Here is a 19,245-nt window from a genome sequence, read left to right as displayed (position 1 = left end):
TATCGATAACGCTGCTGTAATGACGAGATACGTACTTAGGAGGATTGAGCTGTCGTTGTGTGTGCGCAGTTTGAAATTGCAGTGAGGTAAGTTTCAGGCAAGTCGTGCTGCGAGAAGCGTCAAGACGTAGTATAGAATGGGTCAGCAGGAGCTCAAGCCGTGTGGGCAGGTCATGCAGGATATCTGTTGCGCTTACTCGATTATCATCGGCGAGTCAAGTGGACTGGGGACAAGGGTATTGCGATAACCACCGATTTAGCTTATCGGAGGTGGCATTCGTTGGATTCGCGTTAAGCACACCTGAATTCCGTATGGCTCACAGCGACAAGCATGTTGGTCCCGAGGTCTGGACGTGTGTTCATGAGCAAAGCATTCATTGCGCATGCAGGAGCGAGTGACCACGACCACACGTCTGCACAATGCTCCGACCACTTCGGCCACCCATGCCCGTTTGGACCGATCAGCCGAACGACTCCCAGATGCGTCTCTTGTTGAAGGGTAGCGTTGCATCTTCTCGCAAGCCAAGACAGAAGAAGAGAGCTCCACAAGACTTAAGAGGACAAACATTGCTCACTGACAGCTCGATATTGATCATGCCATGAAGAACGGAATGTTCGCATTGCGTCCTTGAAGTTTGAATGCTCTCGAGTGTCAAGTAGCCTTCAAGCAACAATTCCATGCATAGAAATTGGACGGATATCTTTTCCTCTGTCCTTCAAAACGTGGAAGGAGTATTCGACTTCTTCGACCTCGCCTACGAAGCTTCCCGCAGGCTAAACACTGCAGGGTCAATTCAGCCGCCTGGGATTGACTTTGCCGTGCAGACCCTCCTTTGAGCTTTGCAAACAAAGAATCAATCTGCTGGAGCTGACCGTGAAGAGAGCTTGTCTTCACACAATATATCTCTGGCAATGTATTCCCTTCACAAGAAATAGGAAGCCATTGTTGTCCTGTTGAGTCCATTGAGATCTCAACCATGTGCAGGCAACGAATTTCAATGTTCCAGATCCTGGATCCTGCATGATCTCTAAGCACCAAAAAGATGTTCTGGAAGACTTCTTACCGCTAACCTGGCTCATCGAGGCTCCATTTCACTGCCGAGAGAAGTTCCGAAACGAAGATTGGAGGCACTGCCTCATTGTGCCCATGCCGCCGGAAGTAAACAAGACGAGATTGGTGCTTAGATCTGTTGTCGCGTTTGTACGACTTCATGTATACTCGAGTACAGCAAGTAGGTATTCGCATTTCAAGATATAGTAACTATTGCTGTGGACTACGTATCAGGTGAGTATCGCAAGCTATGCCATAGCAAACGGCAATATCCAAAGGGGTTCGTCTCTACGTCTTATTTATCTGAGGAGCTGCAACCACCAGCTACCCTATGCGTGCCCGCGATCCAATCTATTGGGGTCCGACAGGACTTCGAGTTACTCACGCGTCGTGTTCTATACTGTATCAATCCGAATTTTCTCCTGTTCTGTGCTATTGCCATCTCTCGATGCTTCTCATTACATATCGTCCTTCCAATCTCTTGGCAGCGGTGGTAAAGGAAAAGAACCAACGGGAGGAACCTCGTAATCTGGTGACATCCAGTGGCAGTCTGACGACACGGGAACCTCCTCGATTGTTGCTTTAATCCTTTGACCGTCGTGCTTCGCGACTGGCTCCTTCTTGAAGACTTCTTCTGCTGCGACTTCGTTGCCGAAGTACCAAGTCATAGGATCGTCGAAGCATTGTTCGAGTTCGTCAACAAATTGCTTGGTGGTAAAAGGGTGCCTCGTTTTCCGACATGGATGTAGCAGAGCCTGTCTAATATCGGGCCACTGCGAATTGCGCTCGTCCTCGAAGGTGCCATGTCGTCTGTCGAACGATCCAGCCACAGCCTGTTCTGCATTTGCGGCTCTGGAAATAGCTAGGTGCATATTGTGCTCTCTGTCGAGAAGTCGGCCATTCAACTTGAAAATCCGAGTGCGGTCGCTCTCCATATAACAATCGTCGTATTGCCTGTTATCGAGTCGACCTCTAGACTCCCCCACTTCCGCCTGCACGTTGTACTCGAAGGTGATGAAGCCCAGCTTGCCCGCGTACAAAGGAATCTTGTCGAACCGATCATAATACTCGCCAACAGTGCCAGTTTCATTGAAGCTATCATCTATCGTGCCGACGTCTCGATGCACCAATAGCACACCATCAGTTGGCGTTTCAGCTGAGTCAAGTTCTTCTTGTGTGAAGTATTCGACGAAGCCTCGACTGTTCACTCTGATCCAATCCGCCTCTGAAGTCTCACTGAGAAGACAAGATCCTCGTTGATATTCCAAGGTATTGTAGAATGCAAAATCATTATCGATCGGCACTACGTTTGCACCATACGAATATTCATTGTCATCTTCTCCATGGAAGTATCGCCGCTGAACTAAGTCCGCAAGTCGAGCTGCTGGAATTGTGCGGCTGCACAGGTACAATCGACGCAAACTGCATGGGAGATCATTGATCAAACCGTTGTAATAGTATTCGTTGTTTCCATTTTCGTGGATCTCTAAGTGCTTCAATGCCTTGAAATGAGGTAGATATTTGTGAAGACTTTCCGTAACAGGTGCTGTGTTTCTACGACACCACATCGGGTAAGTAGGACCTCTACTCGGGTTGATACAAAGCCGAAGCGCTTCTAGTTGAGGTATTCTCCACAAAGTCTGCATGAGTCTTTCAGTGATGTTGTAGAAGGATGTCAGTTCGTTCTGAAGATGAGTGTGGTGCTCTGGACCCGGGATTATCCAGCTAAGATGTCGAAGGCTTTTTGCGACGTTGTTTACTAAGGCCTCTATGGAAAAGACAGCATTAGCATCGAGTGTCAATGCTGCAACAGGAGGAAATGGTCTGACAGGCATGAGGAGACCTGCAAAGAGCTGGGGATTGCGTCTCGCCACTCGTGGGATATCGGTTACTTGGGAGCGAGGATCGCAAGTGACGCTGAGTGCTTGTAAATATGGCTTGTTGGCCAGAAGCGCTGGTCGCGGGATGGCGATGTTCATGTTCTCGATGCGCAGGATCCCAAGATTTCGTAGCGTCGGAATCTGACGAAGAACCAGTAGCTTTTTCTCTATCTCCTGATGCCGCTCAAACAGTTCTTCCTGAAAGCATATAGTCTGATGACTTCGACCCCCACAACCTTGAAAACCTGTCTGTATTCCACTTGCATCTTTGCCAGAGAAGATCAGATGAAGCTCTTGTAAGGACAACTGAAACCTGTTAAGGAATCCCGCAAGGCCATAGCAACCTTGAATGCCGAGCGCGAGATCGATCCGTAGGTACAACGATCGCAGCGTGTGCACATTCACCTTGTTGATAGAGATCGAAACAATACCAGGCAATTGCTGCTTTGACACTCGATGCAGGAAAATCGACTGGGTTGTCTCATAGTACAGTTGTTTGCAAGTCCACCGTAAGCCATCGTAGCTGGACTTTGGTGATTTCTCCCAACTTCGTGCTTCTTCGTGGATGTTTGTGAGGATGTAGTTGTAGACTTTTTGTCTCACCTCGAGTGCGACTCCGAGTATATGAGCGGCTGGGTACTCAGGCCCCGTGCTTGAGAGTGTCTGCGAACTCATGTCAGCCATCAGGTGTTGCTGGAACGTTTTCCAGCTTCGCCTCTCAGCAGCTCAGAAATCAAGCGAAGGAAGCAGCGACAATTTCGGATGTCAGTAATCGGGTAGGAGGCACTGGAAATGAGTCGAAGGCTGTACAATGGCTGAGCCAACCAAACTTTGCAAACGAGTCACTGGCGATGCAAGCCATGCTAAAAATCAGCCGCTGTCCACCCATATTCTGAAGCTGTATTGAAATCATACTTAAGCCTTAAGAGATCGACCGAATCATGAAAACGATATTGGTAGAGGCTGTGGTCATTTTTGCTTCTGGCTCGTGACTCCAGTCATACCTCAACGACGTCTCATTTATAGAAGAAGGGGAGTAAGCGAAGGAATGAGATGGGTGTTCGTTCAGCGTCAAGGGCTGCAGCTGCTCAGGCTTCGTCGAGAACGGCACTTTTGAACACAATACGTTGAGCGACTTAATAGTATGCTGGATATATTTTCGACTGCTGCAGCTTGTCCACAGACACAACCGTCTCGTTAGCGTGCAAGATATCAGCAGCACGTACCTCTGATCTCGGACGGAGCTTGCACTCTTGACCGGAACTCACAAATTATGCTATGACATGCATCAGAGTACATCTCTGCATAGCTGATGCTACTCAACCGCTGGCCACAAACTTGAAGAAGTGTCGTATTGGCCGCTACGCAATGTCCCAATTCGAAGGGGCAAGCATCGACGATTTCGTTAGACAGATCTCGGATCTCACTCTTCGTGAATGCATTGCTAGATCTCGCATCGTTGTCGCGCGTCCGAGCTGCGACGTATCAACAACTAGAGTGTCGTCGAGAAAGGTGAAGTCGGCTCAAAAGCTCTTAGTGGAGTGGAAAACAACAAGTGTCCGGCAACTCGATCGTCCTGCGCGTCGATCTACCGAACAACTACAACAAATCTGCCAGAGTTCATTACTTTCGCCGTGTCAATGTGACTGTCATCGGACATGCAACTGCTGTTGTCATGGCCGAAGAGACTCATTCAACAAGGATGGCGTCCTAGACGAAGATGGCTTTCGACGGTGCTAAAACGAACCGACTTCCAAGCTGTTGATGCGAAATGGCAAGCTATATGGCAGGATCGTAGTCCTTCTACCTTGCACAGTGAACATGAGAAGAGAGAGAAAAAATATGTCCTACCCATGTTTGCCTACCCATCGGGGTCCCTCCACATGGGTCACTTGCGAGTGTACACAATCTCTGATGTCCTTGCACGATTCATGCGAATGGAGGGCTACGATGTCCTGCATCCTACAGGCTGGGATGCCTTCGGCTTGCCTGCAGAGAACGCGGCGATCGAGCGTGGTATCGATCCTGAGCAATGGACCATGGTGAACATTGAGAAGATGAAGGGACAATTGAAGAGTATGAACACAAGCTTTGATTGGGAGAATGTAAGGACTTGTATGGTAGATGGAGTTTATAGGCTGATAAAGAGTTGTAGGAAATATCAACGTGTTTTCCTTCCTTCTACAAGCATACCCAGAAGCTGTTCTTAATGCTTTACCAAAAAGGACTTGCATATCAAGCTGAAGCTGTTGTGAATTATGATCCTGTTGACAAAACAGTGCTGGCTAACGAGCAGGTGGACAACAGCGGCCGGTCCTGGCGTTCTGGGGCTGTTGTTGAGCAGCGCATGCTCAAACAATGGTTCTTCCGCATTACTGCCTTTCAGGATGCACTGCTCGATGACCTGGACGTGCTTGCAACAGGCAACCGATGGCCTGAACGTGTCATTCAACAACAGCGACACTGGATTGGACGATCCAAGGGCGCTACTATCCAGTTCGAGCTCGTGCTACAAGATGACAAGAAAGCGCCGGTCAACGTTTTCACCACACGGCCTGATACTCTATTCGGCGTTGACTACATTGCTTTGTCACTGTCTCATCCTGTCGTCCGCGACCTGGCATTGTCGAACAAGGAACTAGCAGCTTTTATAGCAAACAAGGCCAGCTTCAGCCCCGACTCGAAGGAGGGCTTCAAACTTCCAATACAGGCTACAAATCCTGCTTCTATGCTCGACCCTGGCTATTCCAAGCCCTTGCCAGTCTTCGCAGCTCCTTACGTTCTTGACAACTATGGAGAAGGAGCAGTCATGGGTGTGCCGGCCCACGATGCTCGCGACTTCGCTTTCTGGCGACTACAAATGCCAGACGAACCATCTACAGTTGTGGTCAAACCTCAAGATGCTCATGAAGAGGGCTCAGACTTGATCGAGGCATATACTGGTGATGGCGAACTCACTTCTGCCTGTGGGCCATATGCGGGCATGCAGAATCGCAAGGCGAGCTGGAAGATTATCAAAGCTCTTCGTAAGCACGGTTGTGGTAATCAGGCTCAGACGTGGCGACTTCGAGACTGGCTGATTAGCAGGCAAAGATACTGGGGAACTCCGATACCTATTATCCATTGTGGATCATGTGGTGCAGTCCCAGTCCCAGACGACCAGCTGCCGGTACAGCTACCAGCTCTGGGAGGAAATCCACAAGGTCGCAAAGGAAATCCTCTCGACAACATTGAGTCCTTCGTCAACACAAATTGCCCAAGCTGTGGGAAACCCGCGAAAAGGGAGACTGATACTATGGACACTTTCGTTGACTCGTCATGGTACTATGCCCGCTTCCTAGATGCTCAAAACCAGAACGAATTGTTCTCGAAAGAATCCGCTACCAATATGCTACCAGTCGATATGTACATTGGTGGTGTCGAACATGCTATCCTTCATCTACTCTACGCACGCTTCATCTTCAAGTTCCTGTGTCAGGAAGGCCTCATCGCAAGCACTTCTGAACCCTTGAGCAAAGAACCCTTTCAACAACTAATAGCTCAAGGTATGGTTCATGGGAAGACCTTCAGTGATCCTAACACCGGTCGCTTTCTTAAACCCGAGGAGATAGTCGTTCAAGAAGACGGAAAATCGTCATTAGTAAAAGCAACTGGTGAGGAAGCAGCCATAACATGGGAGAAGATGTCAAAGTCCAAGCACAACGGAGTTGACCCTATGACTTGCTTCCAAAAATATGGCGCCGACATCACAAGGGCGCACATGCTCTTCGCTGCACCTCTTAGCGAGGTCCTGCAATGGGACGAAGAGAAGATAGTCGGCATTCAGAGATGGATGTATCGCATCAGCCGACTGCTAGACGACTACCTTTCTTCACAACCTCGCCAAACCACCACAACCCAGCAGAACGTCACACGAGATATAACGACACTCCCTGAACCCTCAGCAAACATCCTCCTCCACACCTCCGCAACCCTCCGCACCATAATCCACACAATCACCCAAAACATCTACAACATCAACACCGTCGTCTCCGATCTCATCAAATTAACCAACGCCCTCCATGACGTCAAAATCACCAACCTCGAGCCATGGGTTGCACAAGAAGTCCTACTGACCTTCGTCAAGATGCTCGCACCTATATGTCCTGCTTTTGCCGAGCAATGCTGGGAAGATCTACACAAAGACACTTCTACTACTACAGCACCATCGACTCCTTCCAGTATCTTCACTCACTCCTGGCCAGAAACCCTCCTCACGCAAGAAGAAGAAGACATCCTCAAATCACGCAAGAACACAATCACATGCGCTGTGCAGATCAACGGGAAACTAAAATTCACGATGCAGGTCCCTGCGCCGCCGGTCCAGGATAAGAAAGTCATGAAGAGCGAGGAGCATGAGGAGAGAGTGGTTGGGGCTATACTGGATACAGAGCAGGGGAAACTCTGGCTGAAGTTACGGAACGATTGGGAAAAGAGGAAGAGAGTTGTTGTTGTTGGGGGTGGGAAGGTTGTTAATGTTGTGTTTTGAGGGGAGTTTGATAGACGAGTCGAGTGACTTGATGCTTGTGCCTCAAGTCAGTGATTTGTATTGTACCAACATATTGTGCAACATTTTCACGGACGAAGAGAAGGGCTGCAAAAATGCAGTTGATAGTTTTCATTATACATAGTTCATTGAGCTAGATTCACCTGTAAATAATCTGTACACAGAATATTCATCTCTGGGTTTAAAATACAACAACAGACAACCCATACGCCGTCCTCGATCGTAATCTTATGGTATCACTTCTTATCATGCTTCATTTATAGCTTCGACACTTCCTCGCTTACTTCTCGTCCTCCCAGTCGCGTCCCGACTCATCCTCCACTTTCCCTGTTTGCAAGCATTCCAGCCTACTTCTTGTCCATGTACGTCTTGGCCAACATGCTCACAATTGGCGCCACATCCTTGTAATGTTTCTTTCCAAAGTCGACGTATTTGTCGATTTTCTCGGGTGCGAACAAGTCTGATTTCTTCTTGTTTGAGCCCGAACCTCTGGGACGATCTCGATCGTCGTATCTGTCTCGATCATCGTCGCGAGAGTAGCCTCTACGACGTGATGGGCGGTCGTCGTAGCTCTTGTAGCCACGATCTCGCTCCCTGTCCCGATCACGATCTCGATCACTATCACGATACTTGTCGTCGCGTCTGGTTGTGCCGCTGCGGCGTGGTGGAGCGTAGCGGTCCCTGTCTCGATCTCGGTCTCGATCACGGTCGCGCTCACGAGGGCGATCATCGTAGTCGTCGGATCTTTCCCTGTCCCTATCACGTTCTTTCTCTCGCCTGCGACGATCTAGATCTCTGTCTGAACGACGTGGAGGTGTTTCCTCGTAATCATCGTCGTAACGACGTCGACGACCCGCATCCGACTTGTAACCTCTGTCGTCGCGATCGTCGTACTTGTCTCTTTTGCGCCTCGGAGGAGGCTCGTCAGAAAGCTCATCATCGTAGCGACGTCTTGAGGGAGGAGCAGGGTCTTCTCTTCGTTTGCGTGGAGCATAGTCGTCATCATCAGCGTATTTCCCTCGATCCCGATCTCGGTCGCGATCTCTTTCTCTGCGACGGCCTTCGTTCATGTCTGGATCTTCCTTCGGCCTGGACTTTGTTTTGCGATAGGCTCTATCGTCGTCACCGCTGTCCACAAGGTCTTCTTCTTTGGGTTTTCGGCGCGATGAGGATTTTGATACAGCTGCTTCTAGATCGTCGTCTTCGTCGTAGTATTTTCTCGACTTGGTTCGAGAAGGCTCTGCTGCTTCTCGTGGGTCTGCTCGGTCAGCCCTGTCTCGCTCTCGATCCCTGCGATCTTTCGTCCGCGTAGGTTGAGGTTCTTCCTCGTCGTGAGCGCGTCTACTTCTTCTAGGTGGAGGAGACGTTATATCTTCTTCAAGGTCGCGTGGATCTCGTGTTGATTTTCTTGGGGGTGAAGATGCTGCTGGGGGAGGTGGGGGTGGTCCGCTAACTTGTCATCAGTATTCAGAGCTTGAGATGTATAACTTGCGCCGTGGTACGAAGAAGCAAGTACAAGATCTTGAGCGACTTTTACTTACCCATCTTCGCGGTCGACATATCTTGATCTTGCTGCCCGAGGGTCGCCAACCTCCGACATGATTGGTTCAGCTTCTGTTTTTGGTGACTAGATTGTGGACTTTGGTGCCCGAAGAATGAATCGCAACGAAGCAACGAGCATTCAAGGCTTTAATCGCGCAGAGGCTGAGTACTGGACAAGCAATATTTGGCACGAGGGCTACGGCCAAGGTCGAGTGTGGCAGGGGTGCTGGTACAGTCAACTAGCCTGGACTCGAAACAGGCGGTCGAAGGCGGATGACCTCATCACGCATAGCCTTGTCCGTGGTACGAAAATCATCTGAGGGGTTTCTGATCCTGCTGGCGCCACCGTAATCGACCAAGGAGACATCTTTCCACCAAGCTCGTGACCTCGACGGACGACGTTGCGACTCGAGTCGGGGTCAAAGTCATCTGTGTGGTTGGCCTGCCAGAAGCCGATTCAATAATGTGCATTTTATCTTTCAAGAGTTCCATGATCGTCGACTTCTTCTATCTAATGAAGCGTGCTCATTGTAAATCCGTCTTCGTCACTGTTGTTTGCTTTGACGCCAGGTTTCCGATCTGCTTTGTCCTTGGAAGATATTTTAGGTCTTGTTTTGGATTCACTGCTGTTCTTCCTGTTCTTCTCGATCTGTGCACTATTCCTTCGCTCTTCTGGTAGTGGTGTGCTCTTAACAAACGATGAACGATGCCGATTCTCACCTAACATGAACGAGAATGAGGATTCTGCGAGAGATGGTCTCGCCGATGCTTTTCTGACAGGTGAAGGAGACCTGTCACGCGATTCGGGTCCTTCTACTTTCACAACTGGCATTTCTGGTGCATCTTGCGCCACATCGGGCACTGCCTTCTGCTCGTTCTCTGCTTCATGCTGCTCACCTGTTTGTGTCACGGGCTCATCCTTCGGCGAGTCTGCGGACGGCTGCGGGTCGTAATTTTTGACAACCTGATCAATGGATTTCTGCTCAATCGAAGAACTTCCTTCCGGTATAGGAATATCAGAATCTGTAAGGTACACTGACACGAACTGCATCTTGGCCAGAGCAGTATTGAACATGTCCTCGTCTTGCGAGCTTTGTCGTGGGCTTGTGGCTTTCCACTTTCGTAGCGTCTCTTGTGCATCCTCAAGCATTCGAGCCAATGCTTGGTTCCTTTCTTCTAGTTTCCTTAGTCGGTCCACAAGAACAGAATCGACGTCGCCACTTGGTGGATGTTGCCTTTCAGATGAGCCTCGTGGCATGTCTATGCTCGATCTTGGTGAATTGCCTTGTAACTGCTCAAAGTTCTTTTTGGCCTCGCCAACAGCGCCTCGAAGCGCTTTCGACACAGTCTGCACGGACCAGCCCTCTGCGTTCTTCTGAAAATTGCTCGAGACATTGGAGAAGAGGCTCTCCAGGTGCCGTTGCGGTGTTGCAAAACGTGCTGGCGAGGGACTTGGCGACATTTGCTGCGATCTTAGCCTTCGATGTGTACGGGGTTGAGGAGTCGATGACCTAGATGGCACTTCTTCGCCACCAAGTGGATTTATGTATTGCCGTCTTCCAGTGCGAAGCTGTGTAATGTCCGCTCCGGCTTCCGCTGTCCTGCGCTTCACGAGATAACCTGCATCCTTGACTATTGCTCGAGCTGAGTCACCCTCCTTCGGAAGGTTAAGCCGTGTTAAGGTCGTAATTGCTGTGGTGTAGTCAGCGTCGATGAGCTGCCACCTCAGCCGCAACAATATCGCTACACAAGCCATGTCAATCACCTCAATGTTTAGGTTCTCCGCAAATAGTACATCCCATAATCTCAGCACGTCTTTGAATTCGAACTCACGACCAAACAAAAGCCTTAACCATCGGATAGCAAAGATTTGTGGAACAACACCAACAACTTCGAGATGAGTACTGAGGTCAGGGTCAACTGCTCCAAGAAGCTCCTTGTGTATGCGCTCACTCTGAGCCACAATAATAGATGAGTCTTTGGTGTCTCCGACTTCGTAAAAACTCTTTAGGGTTTGCATCATCGCGCAGAACAGGTTGAAGGCATCGTGTTCGACGTAGTTTGAGTCGAGAGTCTCAAGCATAAAGTCGATGCCTTCCGTCCCAACCTTATTGTCCGGAACGGCCTTCGGGTTCACCGCATCCTGAAAGACCACCCAAAGTACAGGGGCGAGCAACTCGTGCATACCCTGTCGATACCCCGTGTCTGGGTTGAGCTTTGAATAGATGAAAAGAATATCCAACAATTGTCTTTGTGTTGATGGTTCTCGGAAGAAGTAGTTGTCAATGTTGCAGCGTATCACGTCCTGCCAGATCTCTTCTCGACTGGCCTCATCTTGCCTCAACGTAGCCCATGGCGACTATCACTGTGTCAGTCAGATACAGCACACAACGGGCTGTTTTCTACTGACTGTATCGTCGTCAGCGAGAGGATCTGCTGACGAGTGAAGATTATTAGGATTGTCAATGTACTTCAAGAAATGATCGCGAAGAGCAGTGTAGCCGCTCCTGCTATCTTTCAACTTTCTTGTCCATGATGCTTTACTCAGAGGTCCATTAAGCAAGAACGACTTCCAGCAAATAGATCGGAGACCATCTTCACAAGGATCAAAATCACCATCGTCTTTGATGGCTTGTTTTAGATCCACTCCTATAGACGTGTTGAACAGCAAAGACCATCTTTTTTCGATGTCTTGGTATTGTCTCATGGTGAGGCCTAACGAGCATTCCTGCACAGTAGACCAACGCAGAAAGAATCTCTAAATCGTCGTTGGCACCAGGACAAGTAATTGCTACTGTTCCAGCCGAATTGCTGGCTACAATCTTCAAGTATAGCGGCGTTTGTAGCTAAACACCATGCCTAAACGAGCCTAAGGCATTTTCTCCAGCGTTTGAACTCAACCTCCATCCACAACTTCCACCTACAAGACGATGTCTGCCGACCTACTTGCAGCGTTTGGCGACCATGGCATCGAAGATGCAGATACTACTGCAGCTCATACGAAACAACGGCAAGAGGATCCTGGTAAGCTAGCGAGTGTCCCATTGACCATTGAGGACACTTGGCAACCATGGCCAACTCATACGATTGTGCCCACAAGTCCTGGCAGGAAGCTGGTGAGCGACGGCCATACATGGGGAACAGACTGGGAACATGACAACGTCTTGTTTGATGCCGAGAGATTCGAGCCTGAAGGTGTATCAAAGCATGACGACGACGACGACTTTGGCGACTTCGAACAATCAAGTCCTACAGTTTCTCAGTCAAACACAGTGGCCGAGATCCAGTCCCAGCATTTAAGTGACAACTTGCTCGACTTAGACAATCATGAAACTGGTGACAATAACATGTTCGTAGGGAATACACAATTCAAGTCAGCCCGTCCAACAAAGTCTACGCCTGTCTACAACACTTCGAGAGCTCAAAATGATCCGGCTTTAGATCTGGTTGGCATCGACGAGGATTGGGGCGCATTCGAAGACGTACCGTGGTCTGTGAATCCTTCTGCTGCGACAGGTTGGCAACCCTCAGTGAAACATTCCACGACAAGTAAAACACACGCCCAACGCACGCCAGTGCGCCTACGAGCCCTTACAAAGCCATCGAGGCAAGACGCGATGAACACTGGAAATAATGACCCCGACGCATGGGATGAGTTCCAATTTGACGAGACCGAGAGCGAAGCAGTACCACATTCAACATCAAATCAACAAACCCAACGACAACCCGATACTTCTACAGTACCTCAACCCAAGCACAACGAACGACCCGTCAACGTCCCACCACCCGCAGTGCTACTCAACCTCTTACCAAAAGTCTTCTCAGCATTATCAGCAGGTTCGCAATGCCAGAGCACAAGCCCTGATCTCGGACTACATATCGCCGAAGCTTACAGAGTCTGTGCCCGCATTATCGCAGGTCGATCTCTACGATGGAAACGAGACAACAACCTGGCCCAAAGCATGCGAATAGGCGCTGCAGGCAGAAGTGGAGGGATGAAATTGACAGCAATAGACAAAGGCGAAAGCAGACGGGAAGACCAAGAAGCGGAGGAAGCTATCGCCTCGTGGTCAAGGCTGTCTCACCGTCTCAATGCTGCCATGGTCAGGTTCAAAGTCCAGAAACCACCCATGTCATTATCTACGACACTGGCAGCTAGGATGGCCACAGGTCCTGATGTGTTAAGTGCTCAGCATCCCTGTCCCACCTGCGGACTGAAACGAAATGAGCGAATTAATGGAATTGACGTCAAAGTCTCAGATACATTCGGCGAGTTCTGGATTGAGCATTGGGGTCATAAAGATTGTTATGACTTCTGGTATCGCTATAACGAGCTCCTCGATCACAGGTGAAACATGCCACAAGGAAACCATGAAATTGAGTATGATCAGCTCTGACTGGTCTGTCAAATTCTGCAATGACTACACCACCGAGATTGACATTGGCAACACGATTGGGAGAAGACGAAACCTTCGCGGACGTCCTCCTAGCCATGTTTAAGAGCCTCCAGACGAACTTAACCCCCAAGCTGCTTTTCCAACATCGTCCCAAGATTTCTTCACATGCTCCTCAAGCGCAGCCTCTTCCGCCTCCCTCTTCTTCCTAGCAGTCACCCCAAAAGCTTCAGCATCTCTCTCCCTCAACATCCCATAGAAGACTTGCTTATTCTGCACGATCAACTTCATCTCTCGTTGCAGCTCACTAGTCGCGCGAGTCTGGTACCACCGCACCAACTCATGCCACTTCTGCACGTTTGCGTCGGGTCTCTCAAAGCCACGCGCGATACCTTCTCGCTCGATCTCGTCGCGAAAGATCGCCACGACAGGGAGGTCGTCAGTCTTTCGGAGAAGTTCTGCTCGTTCGTCTGAGTATTGAGGGTGGAGCTCTACGTCTGCAGCACTTTGTGGCATAGGCTTGGTGTTGAGCATTTCGTCAAAGTCTGCGTCGAGATCGAAAGGTTTGAAGATGGCTTGTTGCTTTTTGACTTCTTCGCCGCTGCCGCCTCGTATGCCAGTGGGTTGGTTTTCAGTTCCCCCATTTGTGTCTGGGTTTGGATCTTCCTCGTCTGCTTGACTATCATCTGGCTGAGCAGTAGGCCGGTAGCCCTCCGTAGGCTGTGGATCTGACGTACTCCCGGTCGAGCTGAAGCCTCTAGCAATGTCTGCATCGTGCTGCGCCAAAGCAGCCTGGTTGCGACGTACCACACTGCCCCTCCTTATCGAGCCTCCACGACGCTGATATCTCACCCTTGACATCGAGTCATCGATATCCATTTCCGCATCCATACTCTCAGCCAACTCAGACTCCCGCACTAGAGCTTCCTTCTCGGTATCACTACGTACGTCTTCAGCTCGTACTGCCGCCGGGTCCCCAGGACCACGCATGATCGTGGCGTCTATCAACCCATCTTGCAGCCCAGGAAGTTTGATACTCGTGTAGTGCGGTCTTTCGCCAGTCTCCGTGTTCATCCATGGCTTTTCAGACGGGTTTCTAGAAGGCACATAGAGTTCTGTGGCCACAGGGGTGTTCAACAGAGAGTCTTGAAGTCTGGAGACAGTGTCTGGGGTGGGTCCAAAGGCATCAGCGAAGGCTGTACGTGTGTGAGGATGAGTGGAATTCCTTCTGGCTTGTGACGAAGTTACGTTGCGTCCTGCAATACTTCGGGGACCCTGGGAGGCAGTTGCTGAAGTGTTAGGTACAGGAAATGTCGTGGGGGGCTGAAATTCAGGTGCGTGTGGATTGAAAGTCGGCCCTGGTCTGGGAGAATTGACAGTCGGTGGTTGTAGAGGAGTGAAAATTCTTGGGCCATAGAGGAGTTGCATAGAAGCATGGATGTAGTTTACAGCTTCGACGAGGCAATTGAAAACACGCTGGTGGTCGACCACGTTGTTGGTAGGAGGATTGAAGTCAGGAGCTTCTGAATTAGCCGGAGTTACTCTGTGAGTCGAGTTTCCAGTTCTAGATCTGAGGGTCTGGTACGTACCTTGGTTGCGAGCTGACATTTCTACGAGGAATGAAAGGAAGGAAGAGTTTCAAGTGCATGACTGACGTCCCGTCCTGAGATAGAAGCTCAACGGTTGTCTCGATTGGCTACGCAACAATCGCAAGCTGCAATCAACACAAACGAATACTACAGAAGCCAATCTGGGAGTCCGATCTCCTTTTCTCGCTGGACTCATGCCAGACGGAAGCAGACTCATCAGGAGTGTTTTGCTGTTCGACGATGAGCTGATTGTGTTGAGTCATTGGGATGATACCTGCCAAACAACAGATAGACATTCTTCGTTCAAGCTCACTTGGTCAGTAAGAATAGCGGTCGATCTTCACCCTACCTATGAGGCCGGCATGTAGGATATCGGCAGGATGTGCGCAAACTGCACTGGTCCACAATGCACAAGAACGCTCTGGCAGAAGGGTAAACTCTCCAGTATTTAGGCGAGTGTGCATTGCTGTCGTGGATATGTTTCCTTATCCAAAGGAGATACTCGAGTAGGATGAAGCAGCCTTAAAGACTATACAAGCAGAAGCGAAGTTGAAGGCGTGATGCACCCTCGCTCGCGTGCAGAGGTGCATACTCTGTAGCTGAAGACATGGGTCTCGATACTCAAGATACGAGCTTGACAAGAAAAGAGGTTCTGTTGAGCTTGTTTCTGTCGATTGAGCTCTATGTGTAGTGAGCGAAGCTAATCAATTCGTTGGATGCAAATGCTCGGGCCTTCAGCACTCAGGTCAAGTACTTTGGTGCCTCGTGGCTGCCACGTTTGCGTGGGGACCAACGTCATGCTGCATTGAGCTTTTGCAGCGACGATCCAGCCGTCTCGCAGTCAATGCTGATAATTTGAAGCAATGCACTCTAGCACAGAACAAGCATTGTGTTATTATTGCGAGTAACTGATGCTGATGATGTGCAGAGCTCGTCCTTCTAGACTGTATATCCTTCCTATCTGAAAGCACGAATCGAAGTGGAAACTGTATAGAATACGATACTATCGCTTCGCACCTGCCTGCCGAGCCTGCGCCAATCTTTGAGAACTGCCTACTTCCAGACATCCCACTATAAGGGGAGAATAATGTGAAAGACAAACATTACTTGTATTTAGCAGAGATAGAGGCTTGCTTCACACTCATTCTGTACCAAATCATCCGTCGTTATACCTACACTATGGCGTGGTACTCTCTACTTCCACCACAACTTACCATCTATGAAACATGGATCATCAGAATCTTTGTATGTTTTTCAAACGCTAATTCACATGTTCAACTGAAAATTGACTCTCTAGCTTTTTCTAGCCGTATTCAACATGTCACCATGGCTTCTAGCCATCCTCTACGATTTCGTCCTTTGGGTTTGCCGTACTATATGGTATGAGTTACCTGTGTTTGGAGGAAGAGCGCAGGGGGATCAGAGGCCAAGAGCACCGAGTCTCAGGGACAGAGAAAGGAGGAAGAGCATAGTGGATATGGTCAATAGTGCTCAGAACCACCCAGAACCTCATGATAGCACAGCACCTGAGCTGCGTAGAAGGGGTCATGAGAAATGCCACGACAAGCCTGCCCTGCAAGAAGGAGCGCGAAGTCCCAGATGATAACCGGTGGCGAGACGAAGAGCAGAAAACATATATTGATATAGACAACATTTGATTTAGGTGGTGTCTTATCTGGCCGTCAAATCAGCACACATAATGGACAGACTCTGCACTCTTTCTGACACAGCGACTTCTTGCATTTGACCTGCGTGCTGCCCGTTCTTCTGGTTGCAAGAAGAAAACCTGAACTGCGCAGGGTAGTACATCAAATTCATCGCATGCTTAGAGGCTCGAATAAGCAAAAAGGAAACGAGAATTCTCAGTAATGTCACTGTCTGGATACTCTGTTAGTGATTGTTCGATGAGATATTTGGACGTCACTCACTTCAGCCAGGAATCGAACCTGGAACCTTCTGTGTACAATCAAGCGAATATGAATGTTTGTTAGACAGAAATCATAACCGCTAGACCACTGAAACCATCCGAAAAGCTTCAAGACGAAACATCGACGTCTGACGACTTTAAGCCGTCATGTGATGGCAAATTTTAGAAGCAAAATACATGAACAACGAAGTTGCTGACCCCGTCTCAGGCCGAAGTTAACCTGAGATCTGGCTTGGTTGGGAGCAAAGTAGTCGGCAGAGAACAGATGTGATAGCCGATCATCACAATCTACCACGCCGGGGTGGTAGATTGTCGGTGCTCAGGAGGACGCTCCACAGTGATTCAGTCGTTGACTCTTCTCTCATCACGATGTTTTCGATCTTTGTAGGCTCGATCGGAATGAGGTGGTTCGGATTGTGTATGGTTCACCATGCTGTGCAACAATGAGTAATATGTGTGATCGAGAAGCAGAGACCGAGTACAGCAGCGTTCGGGCGTCCACCTAAGCGGTGTGTGGTTAGGATGTGGTGGACGCGAGTGATACACGAGTGAAGAAAACGCGTAGAATCAGATGCTAACTCACATGATGACTGGGTCGCGACTGCCTAACAATGTGATACTCTCGATTTTACTCAAATCTTTCCCTACACGTGTTTGCGTACAGGCCACCACACTATTCAAATAAAACCTCAACACATAGATACAACATCTTATTGCTACGGCATACCCACAACATAACAGACAATCAAATGTTACTCAAATGGGTATCTCCATCCCCCATCAAACAAATTCCAGCGAACACCATATCATAACCAACAGCATAGACATCAAACAAATGGTATCGCAGTAGCTCTGTAAATCTCTTCTTCGTGGCTGGATCGTAATTCGTGTCGTGTTCATGATAACCAATCTTGCAAAATCCGAATGCTCATCATCCCCATTCACCAAGGTATATCCTCTTCCTCAACTTTTGTACATGTTAAATATCCCAAGCCACCACCTTGTCCATCGCTTAAGCTCCTCAAGTCAAGCTCCAAACAATTCCGTGTTAGAGGCTTCACGAGATCTCTAGCAATATTCTTGATCTGGTCCATTTTCCGCTCGAACCGTTTCAAGTTATCTCTGGTGTACAGAGCCGACGCAGAAGATGCAGAAGGTTGTAATTTGAGGAAACGTTTGAGCTCGTCGTGGGGCAGGTATGCCTGTAGATTCGTTGAGCCAATCAAGCGGTAGATGCGCCCCGTGCTAGAGGATATAGATTGAGTTGTTGTGGCCGCGCTTTGTTGTGATTGTGGAAGATGCATTGTGGTAGCCGATGCGGGTGTATTGGACTGGTTGCTAGGTGGTCGCGAAGTATTACCGCTATTCTTCAAGATTCCCTTCACTTCTGGCGTTGTGTTCTCTGCTAACCACTGCCTGAACAGGCTCATTGCAAGCCAGCTGTAATAATCATTACTGGGGTTAACCCTCTCACCTCTTGATGTAGTTAAAGTCAACCTGAACAGCTTTGCTTCAATTTTGAGCTTGAGCTCTTCGAGTTCCTCTGCTTTGTCCTCGATGAGATCTAGTACGTCCAGGGGTACCTCGTAACTATTATTATTTGGATTCCCAGGCTTGAGGTATGGCTGTGCAGATGGCCATTGCCCGATCACATGAGTTAGCGCTTCGGAGAAGATGACCCTAGACCTGGCCAGGTAGCCAAGCTTAAGATATGATGGTGGGTATTTCGCTATCTGCTTGAACAAGCGCGAGGAAAATGCAAGAAGATGATGCTCGATCCGAGGCCCAACAATAGCGAGAGCACCATACATGTCTGCAAGGGCAAGCAACGACTTACATTCGTTGTAAGCAGCAGCTATATTCACGACATTCAGTACAGGCGCATAGTTGTAGAAACTTCGAAAGAGATTGTCATAATCCCGTATGAGTGGATTTGAGAGTGCTGGGTCTGCTGGTGCCGGGAGATTTGCGACAGATTGCGAGGCATGACCTTGGTGCGAGGATCCAATAGATAAATTTGCTAGTGATCGATAGAACGAGGAAGATGATGGTGGCTTTGGTCGTATTTGAGTTGGTATTGGCTGTAAGATGGGGGTGGCTGTAAAATTCGAGTACTGAGGCGCTTTCTGTACCAAGATAGGCTCATCTGAATCGCCAACCGTTGCCCAATTCAGCTCGTAATGCCACCTCCTGCCAACAGACGTTGATTTACTGGCTTGTTCAGCCGTGATCAGGGAAGCAGAAACATCCGAGCTGGATCTTTCTTCACCTATGATACTGAGCGCATGTTCTGGCTTCTTCTCTCCAGCCAAAAGTT

At 49.1% G+C, this 19,245-nt stretch overlaps 6 protein-coding genes and 1 non-coding gene across 7 annotated transcripts; 2 read left to right on the top strand and 5 right to left on the bottom strand.

The window, feature by feature from the left end:
- Positions 1–1,508: 1,508 nt before the first annotated feature.
- On the bottom strand, positions 1,509–3,605 carry LTR64_004026 (uncharacterized protein; the record flags this gene model as incomplete). Its single annotated transcript, XM_064898374.1, has 1 exon — positions 1,509–3,605. One exon carries the CDS (start codon positions 3,603–3,605, stop codon positions 1,509–1,511), a length of 2,097 nt encoding a protein of 698 aa, XP_064754331.1.
- A 983-nt stretch (positions 3,606–4,588) lies between these two features.
- Positions 4,589–7,458, top strand: LTR64_004025 (uncharacterized protein; the record flags this gene model as incomplete). Its single annotated transcript, XM_064898373.1, has 2 exons — positions 4,589–5,035; positions 5,086–7,458. 2 exons carry the CDS (start codon positions 4,589–4,591, stop codon positions 7,456–7,458), a joined length of 2,820 nt encoding a protein of 939 aa, XP_064754330.1.
- A 365-nt stretch (positions 7,459–7,823) lies between these two features.
- LTR64_004024 (uncharacterized protein) lies at positions 7,824–9,076 on the bottom strand (the record flags this gene model as incomplete). The annotated part of the gene is made up of 2 exons (XM_064898372.1): positions 7,824–8,925; positions 9,018–9,076. 2 exons carry the CDS (start codon positions 9,074–9,076, stop codon positions 7,824–7,826), a joined length of 1,161 nt encoding a protein of 386 aa, XP_064754329.1.
- Positions 9,077–9,529: 453 nt separating this feature from the next.
- Positions 9,530–11,725, bottom strand: LTR64_004023 (uncharacterized protein; the record flags this gene model as incomplete). The annotated part of the gene is made up of 2 exons (XM_064898371.1): positions 9,530–11,377; positions 11,429–11,725. The coding sequence occupies 2 exons, from the start codon at positions 11,723–11,725 to the stop codon at positions 9,530–9,532; spliced, it is 2,145 nt and encodes a 714-aa protein (XP_064754328.1).
- A 223-nt stretch (positions 11,726–11,948) lies between these two features.
- On the top strand, positions 11,949–13,370 carry LTR64_004022 (uncharacterized protein; the record flags this gene model as incomplete). Its single annotated transcript, XM_064898370.1, has 1 exon — positions 11,949–13,370. The coding sequence occupies one exon, from the start codon at positions 11,949–11,951 to the stop codon at positions 13,368–13,370; it is 1,422 nt and encodes a 473-aa protein (XP_064754327.1).
- A 144-nt stretch (positions 13,371–13,514) lies between these two features.
- LTR64_004021 (uncharacterized protein) lies at positions 13,515–15,020 on the bottom strand (the record flags this gene model as incomplete). Its single annotated transcript, XM_064898369.1, has 2 exons — positions 13,515–14,935; positions 15,002–15,020. 2 exons carry the CDS (start codon positions 15,018–15,020, stop codon positions 13,515–13,517), a joined length of 1,440 nt encoding a protein of 479 aa, XP_064754326.1.
- A 1,906-nt stretch (positions 15,021–16,926) lies between these two features.
- Positions 16,927–17,023, bottom strand: LTR64_004020. Its single transcript has one exon. It is a non-coding gene; the product is annotated as a tRNA-Val (tRNA).
- Between the last annotated feature and the right edge of the window lie 2,222 nt (positions 17,024–19,245).

This window comes from Lithohypha guttulata, assembly GCF_036872675.1.
Source record: "Lithohypha guttulata strain CCFEE 5908 chromosome Unknown scaffold_3, whole genome shotgun sequence".
NCBI classification, from domain to species: domain Eukaryota; kingdom Fungi; phylum Ascomycota; class Eurotiomycetes; order Chaetothyriales; family Trichomeriaceae; genus Lithohypha; species Lithohypha guttulata.
The sequence above is the reverse complement of the archived record's forward strand: the minus strand, read 5'-3'. Positions and strand labels throughout refer to the sequence as shown.